At 45.7% G+C, this 11,195-nt stretch overlaps 1 protein-coding gene across 1 annotated transcript; it reads left to right on the top strand.

Annotated features, from left to right (window-relative positions):
* Positions 1 to 4,444: 4,444 nt before the first annotated feature.
* Positions 4,445 to 8,147, top strand: MPZ (myelin protein zero). The gene is made up of 6 exons (XM_032653186.1): positions 4,445 to 4,592; positions 5,606 to 5,772; positions 6,016 to 6,229; positions 6,472 to 6,607; positions 6,744 to 6,804; positions 6,906 to 8,147. The coding sequence occupies exons 1-6, from the start codon at positions 4,445 to 4,447 to the stop codon at positions 7,005 to 7,007; spliced, it is 828 nt and encodes a 275-aa protein (XP_032509077.1). The 3' UTR covers positions 7,008 to 8,147.
* The last annotated feature ends 3,048 nt before the right edge of the window (positions 8,148 to 11,195 follow it).

The following is an 11,195-nucleotide window of genomic DNA, read 5'->3' as shown; positions in this document are numbered from 1 at the left end:
TCTGTCACGTGACGACACCAGCTCTTTCAGAGGATTGGGAGGCTCTCCGGATCAGCCCTAGTTCCGACTCTTCGCCTATCTTCTGTGCGCGGTTAGTCTCTGACCCCGCCTCTCTCAGCTGACTTCTAAAAAGTGGTAAGTTTTCCGCAGTGGCGCAGACTGCGTTTTACCTTTTTGTTTTTAGAGGTGCTTCACAGGTAGCACCTCTAAAAACACTCATTTTGTTTAGCACCACAAAGCAGAGGGCTTGCCCAGATTCTTCACTGAGGACTTCTCAGTCTAGTTTCACGCCTTCCCCCTCCCAGGTGGGACTAAAAAGTATTATAGGGTGACTGAGACATGCAGGGAAAAACATACTTTCGGCTTGCAGCAACATGGATGAACCAAAAGATTATCATACTAAAGTAAGTCAGAAAGAAAAAGAAAAATAACATATCACATATATGTGGACTCTAAAATATGGTACAACTGAATTTATTTACAGAACAGAAACAGACATAGAAAACAAACATAGTTACCAAAGGGGAAAGGGGGAGGGATAAATTAGGAGTTTGGGATTAGCAGATACAAACTACTATGTATAGAATAGGTAACCAACAAGGTCCTACTGTATGGCACGGGGAACTATATTCAATATCCTGTAATGAACCATAATGGAAAAGAATATGAAAAAGAATATATATATGACTGAATCACTTTGCTGTACACCAGAAATTAACACAACTTCGTAAATCAACTATACTTCAATTTAAAAAAATTTTTTTTGTAAAGATACTTCGGACTCCTTCCCATTCTTATGTGAACCGTCTTCACCAATACAGAGATAGTGCACAAGTTGAGATCCGTCGGGGAGAGAACCTCTCAGAGCACCATCCGAGGATGGGGAGCGTCCTCTAACCACCTCGATTAGCTTTATGTCTCACAATTTCTGGGCTTGAGCCGCTGCATGAGCTAGATGCCCACTAACCGAAGACAACGCTCCCTTGTTCCTTGTTTCAGGGCTGTGTGGGTGACACCCACTGCCAGAAGAACCTGGGGTAGGGGTGGGGGAGAACTTGCTTTGATTTATATACATAAAAACAGTTTTGAGGAACCCAAGCACAGCAATCACTTCCAGAGCACTTATAAGGGAGAAAACAAGCAAGTGGAAAGGAACGGAAAAGCGCAAAAGTTCTTTAGCCTCTTTTGAGGAGGAAGCGTGAGGAAAAGTGAAGCAGACAGCCAAAGCAACTCCTGTTCAGCAATAAAAACCTATTCGTTACATAAATATTCAGATCTTATTTATATTTAGCGCTTATGTACTTTTCCTTTCAGGACTTAAATAGCACAGATTCATTTATTTCTACATCAAATGAATATACTATTTTGCATTTCTATAATGCTGGCAAAGAAAGCACTATAATAAAATTCTGGACTGGAAGGGACCTTACAGGCTCTCCAACCCGATTTTCTCTCCAGTGTAGGAATCTCCTCTGTAGCGCTGCTGACAGCTGATTTTCAAGAGTGCGTTCTAACACATTCCATAATGGGTACCTCAAAAAACAAGTTTCATTTAGTAAACAATTTAGTCATTAGAAAGTTGTTACATTAAAATACAGTTTTCTGCGATTGATCTTCCAGTCATTGATCTTGCTTTGGCCCTCGGAAGCGTCACATGAACAAATCCAATGAACGCCTCTTTCACTTAGTTCTTCAAATGTTTCATGTAACGTATTTGTCTTGAAACTCAGCTCTGACCATGTAGACACTCCCATTCCTAACCCCAAATACCATCCCAAAACCATCAGCAAAATTCTTATGATGTACCAGATTAAATCCACCCCCTTTGCTCTGTCATTTAAGGCCATCCACAAACTGGCTTCAACTTTCCTGTACAGACTCCTTTCCTCTGATGCCTGTTCAAGATCCCCCAAATCGAGTAAAAATGGAGGACACCAGATCTGCCCTGAATATTCCCAAAACTTCACAAACCTACCCACCACACACACACACACACACACACACACATACACATACACACTTTCTTATCTCTTTGTCTTTGCTTTTGTTGTTCTATCTGCCTAGATACCCTCACTGCCAATTTCTCCTTTTCAAAATGGCATGGATCCTTAAAGGTCGGTCCACATCTAATATTGCCTTCTAGACATGACTCCCTCTTCCTCTGAACTTCATTTATTAAATGAAAGTTATTGATATTTTTGTGTTTAATCTCTGTTACGTAACTTGATTTTCCTAATGTAGCTCTATGTGCCCTCACTTATACTCTCAGGACTTTGTTCATCAGTCTGCTGCATCATGGTTTATTATATTTCATTGTTAACGGGTTTGTCCTCTGATTCTCCCCTCTGCCTCCCCAAACTAAATTTTGAACTCCTTGAAGGAGGATCTTAATTTTTATTCCTCTTTCTATTACTCACATACCCAAATATTCACATACTCATATATGTAGCTGGCTGGCACTCAATATAATTTTGTTGCCTTGCTTTTAACTGAAATGGACTTAAACTGCAGCATGAGGCAGTGAAGGACTTCCTGAAAAAAAGGGAAAGATCAAGGGATTCTTCCCTGGGTATTTTCCCACAGAAAAAAAGTTTTTTATCTGGAAAGAATGACCCAAGATGCAGAGAGATAGGAAAAAAAAAAAAAGACACCTAAAGGACTTAGTCATCTCAAGAAGCCTGTAATGTAGCCCACAGTAGTGAAGATAACAGGGATATCCTGTTTTGAAAGTTCTCTGGGGGAAACCCACCTCTAACTCCTAGAGCTCTAGGGGAGCCGCTCTCAGGCATGGAGGCTAGGGAGGAATCCCTTTTCATAGCCTTAGGATTCAGGTTCCTCCACCCATCTGTCCCTCAGAGAAATGTGTTTGTGTCCCTTTTTCTGTCCCTCTCCCTCACCCACCCCCCCGACATTCCAGCCTGGGGCAGGGGGAGGCCAGCAGACACAAAGCCCTCAGTGTATGGGGTGGTATGTGTCCCCCCCACCCCTCTACCCAGAGGACACAATGCCCCTTCTGCTCCCTGTGCTCTGCCCCCCTCCTCACCACCTCTCAACTGCACATGCCAGGCTGCAATTGGCTACTGGCTCAGGACAGCCCCCTCATACCGGGACCCTGGGGGATTTTAAGCGGGTTCCAGGAACCCCCGCTCAGTTCCTTGTCCCCCACTCTCCCAACCCCGCAGACGCTCCGGGCCCTAGCCCTGCCCCAGCTATGGCTCCTGGGGCTCCCTCTTCCAACCCCAGTCCTATCCTGGCTGCGCTACTCTTCTCCTCTTTGGGTAAGTTGAGCCACCCCAGTCTGGGGGCCCCGGGGCTCAGGTTGTCTCTCAGCAACCTTCCCCCTGCCTTCGCTGTGCTCCTCACTGCAATCAAAGAAACAGGCAGCAACAGCAGGAAGGTGATATTCTATGCAGAGAAAAAATATATATATAGTCTGGAGGGAGGCTGTAAAGGTAAAGGTATTCTGTGAAGGGAAAAGGGAAAAGAGTATAGAGAGCTTCCCTGAGGTGGACCTGACTGGACCCGGGTTGGAAACCAGTAACATGCCCCCAAAGCAGTGGTGAAGGCCTAGTAGGAAGGAATGTTAGAGCTTGGTAAGGAACATGTTCAGACATCTGGGTTCTGGTCCCTACTCATTACCTAGTCGTGCAGAAGTTACCTTAACCTTAGTTTCCCTGAAGAGAAAAGTCAGGGAATGTGATCTAAGGAAGGAGCCCAAGGTTTGTGGTCCCAACTCCTCGGATCCTTTGTCTCTTGGTACCTCAGTTTCTCTTTGTGGATCTGTTGTCCATTATGTGGGTGAACAGAGTAGAAGGGAGGTTCTGTGAGATTCTAGGGTCTTGTCTCATCTAAAGCTATCTTCCACATAAGTTGACCTGCCCCTTCCTTGCCCCACGGCAGATGTTGGGTGAGGAAGAGAAGTTCAAAGCAGGGTTATCTGAATGGATTGTTCCCTTCTCCAAACTGCCCTGAAGCCTAGTGTAGTGGGTGAGAAGTAGGGCAAATGAGGGGAGGGGAGGGAGGGCTGGTTAGAATGTCTGAGATTCTCTGCGGTCAGCTCCTTGAGTCCTAAACCTAGCAGCTAGACTCTTCTGGACTGTACTGGACTATTCAGAGCTATCCTGAGAAAATGTTAAGGATAGGGAGTTGGAGAAGGGCGTGGTGAGGGAAATGGGGAGAGGGAATCTTGGAGTATAAGAGGGAGAGAAAGTTCTGTTCCACTCGTAGCACCATTGAACAGAGCTGAAGGGCAGTGGTTGATGTTTGAACAGGAGGAATAGAAGTTAGATCCAATGAATAACCTTCCTTGTTACATTTGGGATACCCAAGAAGGCTCGAAGGCTGAGTCCCAGGAGGTGAGTCATTGGTGTTGCATGCTGAGGTGGGAGATTTGGGACTATGGACCACGGGCAGGGGTGTGGGGGGCAGTGAGGGGAGGGGAGGCATGAGCCCCCAACACTGGTCAGTGGTCAGACAATGGGTCTCTATTTATTTGATTGCTTCCTCCCTCTCCCATAGAACAAAAGGGTCTACAGTTGCCCCCTGCCAGGGCCAGCCCACACACATAATCTCCCTGGAATGGCCTTGTGTGGGTGAGTCTTGGGAGTGACACTGGGCCAAAAGGGCCAAGAGGAGGGTGAGGAGGGTCAAAGCAGAACCGCAAGGGGCTCAAATGCAGAGTCATCTGAGCTTTGGACTTGGGGGTCCTGCTCTGAATCTAGCTTCCCCTGAGAGGGATATGAGGTCCTTCCCCCCGTGACCCCCCAGTCAAGAGCAGCTGTATGGCAATCAGGGATTCAGCACTGAAGACAGCTGGGTCAGGGAAGAAGACTTACATTCTCTAGTTATCTTCAATTTTTCTGCAAGACATTTGAGTTTGTTGTACTGTGAAATACTATGTAGCTGTTAAAAATAATACTGATCTGTACGCATCAAAGTGGAACACTCCCAACAGATACATATATTCTTTTTATACATATATTCTTAAGCAAAAAAAAAAGACTATAATGCAATGTATGTTAAAAAAGAAAAGAAAGCTCCACAGAAAAACTATTTCTTATAAGTATATGTGTATCTTGAGTTTATGTTGAGTCTGACACATAGAAAATGGTTACACATTAAACTGATAACATTGGTAATATCTGGGAGGGGACTACAGGAAAGGAATTGGTCAAGAGAGACTTTAGCTCTCTTTATCTCTATTGCTTGAATAGTTATAAGAAGAATGCACTATGTGTTACCTGTATAATTTATAATAAGTTTTAAAAATTGTAGAGCCTGCATCTAAGGGATAGCTTAAGAATTAGATACTGATCCAAAGGGAAAGTTAGACTTGGAGACAGAATTCAACTTCTGGAAGTCCTCAGGGGAATTCTGGTACTGCTGATTTCATTTCCTCTATGAACATGCCGAAGAGCTTGAACCAACACAGCATTTCCACTCATCTATTCAATTAGGCGAGAGAGACCTGGACCGCAGAATTCGTCACTTCTGTCCCAGTCTTTGCTTTGGCCTCTGACTCAGGCTTGACTTCCTATTGATCTCACTCCCTCTATATCCCTTTTTGGACCCACATGTGCATCTGATTCCCCCTCTATGTTTGCAGTGCTTTCCCCAGCCCAGGCCATTGTGGTTTACACGGACAAGGAGGTCCACGGTGCCGTGGGCTCCCGGGTGACCCTGCACTGCTCCTTCTGGTCCAGTGAGTGGGTCTCAGATGACATCTCCTTCACCTGGCGCTACCAGCCAGAAGGAGGCCGCGATGCCATCTCGGTGAGTGCCTGGGGGGAATACTGAGATTGCATAACAGAAAGGGTGCTTCAAAGAACCACAGAAAAGAGAACTTGGGCTAAGGAAGGGGAAATCCTTTATGAGCCATAACCCCATCTTTGGCAAGGTAAGTGGCAATCTTTGTCACACTGACTAGGGCTGAACCCCCTCCCCAGCATTACCCTCACCAGCCCAGAATCCCTCACCCTGAAGCTAGAAATACATGCTTCCCCTCATTCCTCATAGATCTTCCACTATGCCAAGGGACAACCCTACATCGATGAGGTGGGGACCTTCAAAGAGCGCATTCAGTGGGTAGGGGACCCTCTCTGGAAGGATGGCTCCATTGTCATACACAACCTGGACTATAGTGACAACGGCACTTTCACCTGTGACGTCAAAAACCCACCAGACATAGTGGGCAAGACCTCTCAGGTCACGCTCTATGTCTTTGAAAAAGGTGTGAGAGGAGGTGGGATGTGGGTATGGGAGGGAGTTCAGAGAGGGGATCGGGCCTCCCTGAGAGGCCGGGGGAAGGGGCAAAATGCCGGGGCTAATGCCCCTCAGGCTCTGGGAGAGTGGGCAGAAGACAGCCTTGGTTGGGATGTCTTACAACCCAAACCGCAGGGAATAAGTGTGGGGCTAGGAACCAAAGATACTCGTCCCTGCTCATTCCGCCACTTCTTTTCCTTCCCCTTTTAGTGCCTACTAGGTACGGGGTGGTGCTGGGAGCCGTGATCGGGGGTGTTTTGGGGGGTGTTCTATTGCTGCTGCTGCTTTTCTACCTGATTCGGTACTGCTGGCTACGCAGGCAGGCGGCCCTGCAGAGGAGACTCAGGTAAGGCACGGAGCCGACTCCCCTTCCCCAACCCACTACTCCCCATTGGGCGGAGGGCCAAAGGGAAAAGGAAGCCTTGACCCCTCCGTGAGGGGCTCCAACAGGGCCAAATCCATAGCACCCCCTTTCCCTGCAGTGCCATGGAGAAGGGGAAATTGCACAAGTCTGTGAAGGACTCGTCGAAGCGCGGCCGGCAGGTTAGCGGGACTTGGGGTGCCTCCAGGCAGCAGTCGGGGGCAGGATGGGAACAGTCAAGCCCCACCAGACCAGTGACTGATGCGTGCACTCCTCCCCACAGACGCCAGTGCTGTACGCCATGCTGGACCACAGCAGAAGCACCAAAGCTGCCAGTGAGAAGAAGACTAAAGGGTTGGGGGAGTCTCGCAAGGATAAGAAATAGCGGTTAGCGGGCCGGGCGGGGGGTAAGGGGTCAGGGGCGGAGGCTACGAAAGGCTCTCAGATGGTGGTCATAGAGATGGAGCTACGAAAGGATGAGCAGAGCTCGGAGCTCCGGCCTGCTGTCAAGTCCCCCAGCAGAACCAGCCTCAAGAACGCCCTCAAGAACATGATGGGCCTGGACTCAGAAAAGTGATCACCCCCCTCCCCTCACCAAGGCCCTGCCAGAAAAGGGGGACCTAGGCTCCTCTATCCCCCGTCTAGGTGCTTTCCTCCTTAGCTCCCCAGCCCTGCCCTGCCCTCACTTCCCTTTGAGATGTAAGTTTCATTCCAAAATTCATTCCCCAGGCACTTCATATTCTCCCCCGCCTTCACCCCCTGGCTTTCTGGAAGCCCAGGGCTCCATCCTTCACTTCACCTGCCCCAGGGACTGTGTGTTTGGTGCCCGTTCCTCTGACGCTGAAAAGAAAGGGACCTTGCTACCCACTGCCTCAACTCCAGGCCACCTGATATTCCCATCCCCTGTACCACCTAGCCTGTCCCTCTGACCCTCTTCTCTCTGACCCTCCCTCCCCTCCATCAGGTGGCCCAGCTCCAGACTCTGCCCTCCCAGCTAACACCCAGGTCACCCAGATCAGATTCTCCTTCAGGTTTTATTTAGGTTGTTAGTTATTTTTTATTTTTTAATCCATTCTTGTTTGTTTGTTTATCTGATCTGTGCCCATGCTCTACCCTCCCCCCATGACTGAGTACCAATGACGTCATGTGGCTTTGGCAATTCCCCACCCCCCATTAAATCCTTAATGGAGAGCCAGCCCAAGCAGAGGGGCCCCCGATCCTCAAACCTCAGCTACAGGAATGGTGGCCCCTGACCACTTTGGAGCACTGTTCTGGGACTCAAGGTCACAGGAAAGGAGAGCAAGAGACAAAGGATCTTCATAGGTGAGGGGGCTGAGGAGGGGACAAATGAGCCTTAAGAAATAGCTTTTAAATAACCACAGAAAAAGCAGGATAAACAAATGGGAAACGGGGGAAAGGGAAGAGGCTGCACTCCTAGCCACAGGGGATTCTTAGGATTTTTCTACATTCTGTATATTTCTTCTCAAACCCCCAAATCTCCTTAAATGTTTAATAAACACTGACATTTCCAGAAGCTGTTGCCTCCATCTCCAATTTCCTCATTCTTCTGGGAATAATCCCTGCCCCTTATCCCATCCCCAACCTCCCACCTTCCCCAAACCCTCTCCTCCCCAACTCCTTCTTCTCCCCAACCGGTTTCAGTTGTTAAGAATTTGATTTCATGGCATGGGTTACATAGTATTATGGAAAGAACTCTGAAATAAGCTCATAAGACACATTCATACATTCAACAAATATTCAGTGAGTTTGTACTATAGTACACAGAGTTCGTACTATGTGCTAAACTGTGTATCAGGCTCTGCGTTTACATGGGTTATAACAGATTCCCTCTTCACCAAGATCTATATTTTTAAAATATCCCAGCCACTCACAAGCTGACCCAGGGCTAGTCACTTGGCTTAGGTAAGCCTGTTTCTGCATTTGTAAACAACTGAGATAATGATACCTGCCCTACTGAATTCCCAGGATTTTTGTAAGAATCACATGATTCCATCCCGTGTATGGAAACCTTTGTAAACTATAAATTGATATACAACTAAGATATTGAGGATCAGTCCTTTAAAGATGTTTCTCAGTCTTGCCTAAAGGATTACACTTTACAAACTAGCACTGATCTCATTCACCCCTACAAACTCACGCACACACAACTTTGTTTTGTTGGTGCATTTTAGGTATAATATTAACAGCTCATTAGCTGGTTTGTTGGTATGCTAGTGGTACACCATTAATATCCTGGAATCCTTAAATAATTATGGAAAAACATATATATCTTTTTCCCTTGGCGGTTACTGATGGCAAAAAACCTAAGATTCTCACAAGTCAATTCTTCACCTTGTTAAGAGGTTAAAGATAAGATTTTTAACAGCAGCTTTGCCAAAACCCAGAGTGCTTCCATTTATTTCAAGGGCTGTCTTCCACTTCTCTGAAAAGAAAAATTAACCCAAATTCATGTTAATAGAAAAGCTAATAGATTCCATTAGGTAAATACAAATGAAAACTACAATGAGATACCACCTCATACCCATGAGGATAGCTACTATCAAAAACAAAACAGGGCTTCCCTGGTGGCACAGTGGTTGAGAGTCCGCCTGCCGATGCAGGGGACACGGGTTCGTGCCCCGGTCCGGGAAGATCCCACATGCCGCGGAGCGGCTGGGCCTGTGAGCCATGGCCGCTGAACCTGCGCGTCCGGAGCCTGTGCTCCGCGGTGGGAGAGGCCACAATAGTGAGAGGCCCGCGTATTGCAATAAAGAAAGAAAAATAAATGAGGCAGAAAAACAAAACAAAGTGTTGACAAGGGTGTGGAGAAGTTGGAACCCTTGTGCACTGTTGGTGGGAATGTAAAATGGTACAGCCCCTGTGGAAAGTATGGAGGTTCCTCAAAAAAATTAAATACAAAATTACCATGTGATACAGCAGTTCCATTTCTGGGAATATATCCAAAAAAAATTAAAATCAGGGTCTTGAAAATATATTAGTACACTCATGTTCATAGCAGCATTATTCACAATAGCTGATATGTGGAAGCAACCCAAAGGTCCCTGGACAATTGATGACTGGATAAGAAAATGTGGTATAGCTATACATACAATGGGGTATTATTCAGCTGTAAAAAGAAAGAAAATTGTAACATATGCTACAACATGAATGAACTGAGAACATTACGCTAAGTGAAATAGGCCAGGCATAAAAAGACAAATACTTTGATTCCACTTATATGAGGTACTTAGAGTAGTCACAATCATAGAGACAGAATGTAGAATGGTGGTTGCCAGCCGCTGGGGAAATGGGAGAATGGGCAGTTATTGTTTAATTGGGATAGAGTCTCAGTTTTACAAGATGAAGAGTTACGGAGATGGATGATGGTGATGCTGCAAAACATTATGAATGTACTTAATACCACTGAACTATACATTTAAAAATGGTTGAGAGGTAAATTTTATGTTAATTGTATTTTACCACATTTTTTTAAATTGGAAAATAGAAGCTAATAGAGTCTATATAGCTTTTTCAGGGCGGGAGAGGAAGCTGAGTCACAGCTCAATGAAGTTGGGAATATCTAAGCTAAAGAGTCTTTATCAGTAGACCAGAATACGGAGCCCAGAAATGCAAATAAGTGTGGGAACATATTATAAAAATAACATTCTAGTTCAGTGGTAAATTAATGGATTATTTAACAAAAGGTATTGGTGCAATTGACATATGTATAGAAGAAAACAAGGTAAGATCTTTATCTCATGCCATATATAAAAATAAAATCTAAATATTAAGAAATAAAATACAAGTATCTGAAGGAAATAAGCATATTCATTTAATCCTTAAATGGAGAAGGCCTTTAAACAAGACAGGAAGTCCAGAAATCTTAAGATTTCTTCTCAAGAAATCATAAAATCTTGAACCTCTTTAATGGCAGAATATATTATAAATGAAACCAAAAGACACTTGGTAATTGTGGAGAAAAATACAACACAAATGAAATATCTTCCTACACATAACAATTAAATATCTCCCTTATTCGCATCTTCAACTACTGTCCCATTTCTCTGCTTCCCTCTACAGCAAAACTTCTTGAACAAGTCTAGGGCACTATCTCCTTCCTCCCATTCTCCCTTCAACACACTGTCCCCATCACTCTACTGAAACTGCTCCTGTCCAAGGGCATTAATGATGTCCATTTCGCCAAATTCGATGGTCATTTTTCAGTCCTCCTCACCCTTTCAGCTGCATTTAACATCAATGGCCACTTCCTCTTTCTGATAACACATTATCTCTTGGCTTCCTTGAAACACGCTAATGGTTTTTCTCCTACGTATTTGAAAACTGCATGACTTTTTTTTTTTTTTTTTTTTTTTTTTTTTGCGGTACGCGGGCCTCTCACTGTTGTGGCCGCTCCCGTCGCGGAGCACGGGCTCCAGACGCGCAGGCTCAGCGGCCACGGCTCACGGGCCCAGCCGTTCTGTGGCACGTGGGACCTTCCCGGACCGGGGCACGAACCCGGAACCAGGAAGACATCTTTTGTTCGTCCCACACGAAGTGTGTTTGTTTATTTAAA

This window comes from Phocoena sinus, chromosome 1 (assembly GCF_008692025.1).
Source record: "Phocoena sinus isolate mPhoSin1 chromosome 1, mPhoSin1.pri, whole genome shotgun sequence".
Lineage (NCBI taxonomy): Eukaryota > Metazoa > Chordata > Mammalia > Artiodactyla > Phocoenidae > Phocoena > Phocoena sinus.
This window is presented reverse-complemented; position numbering and strand designations above follow the sequence as displayed.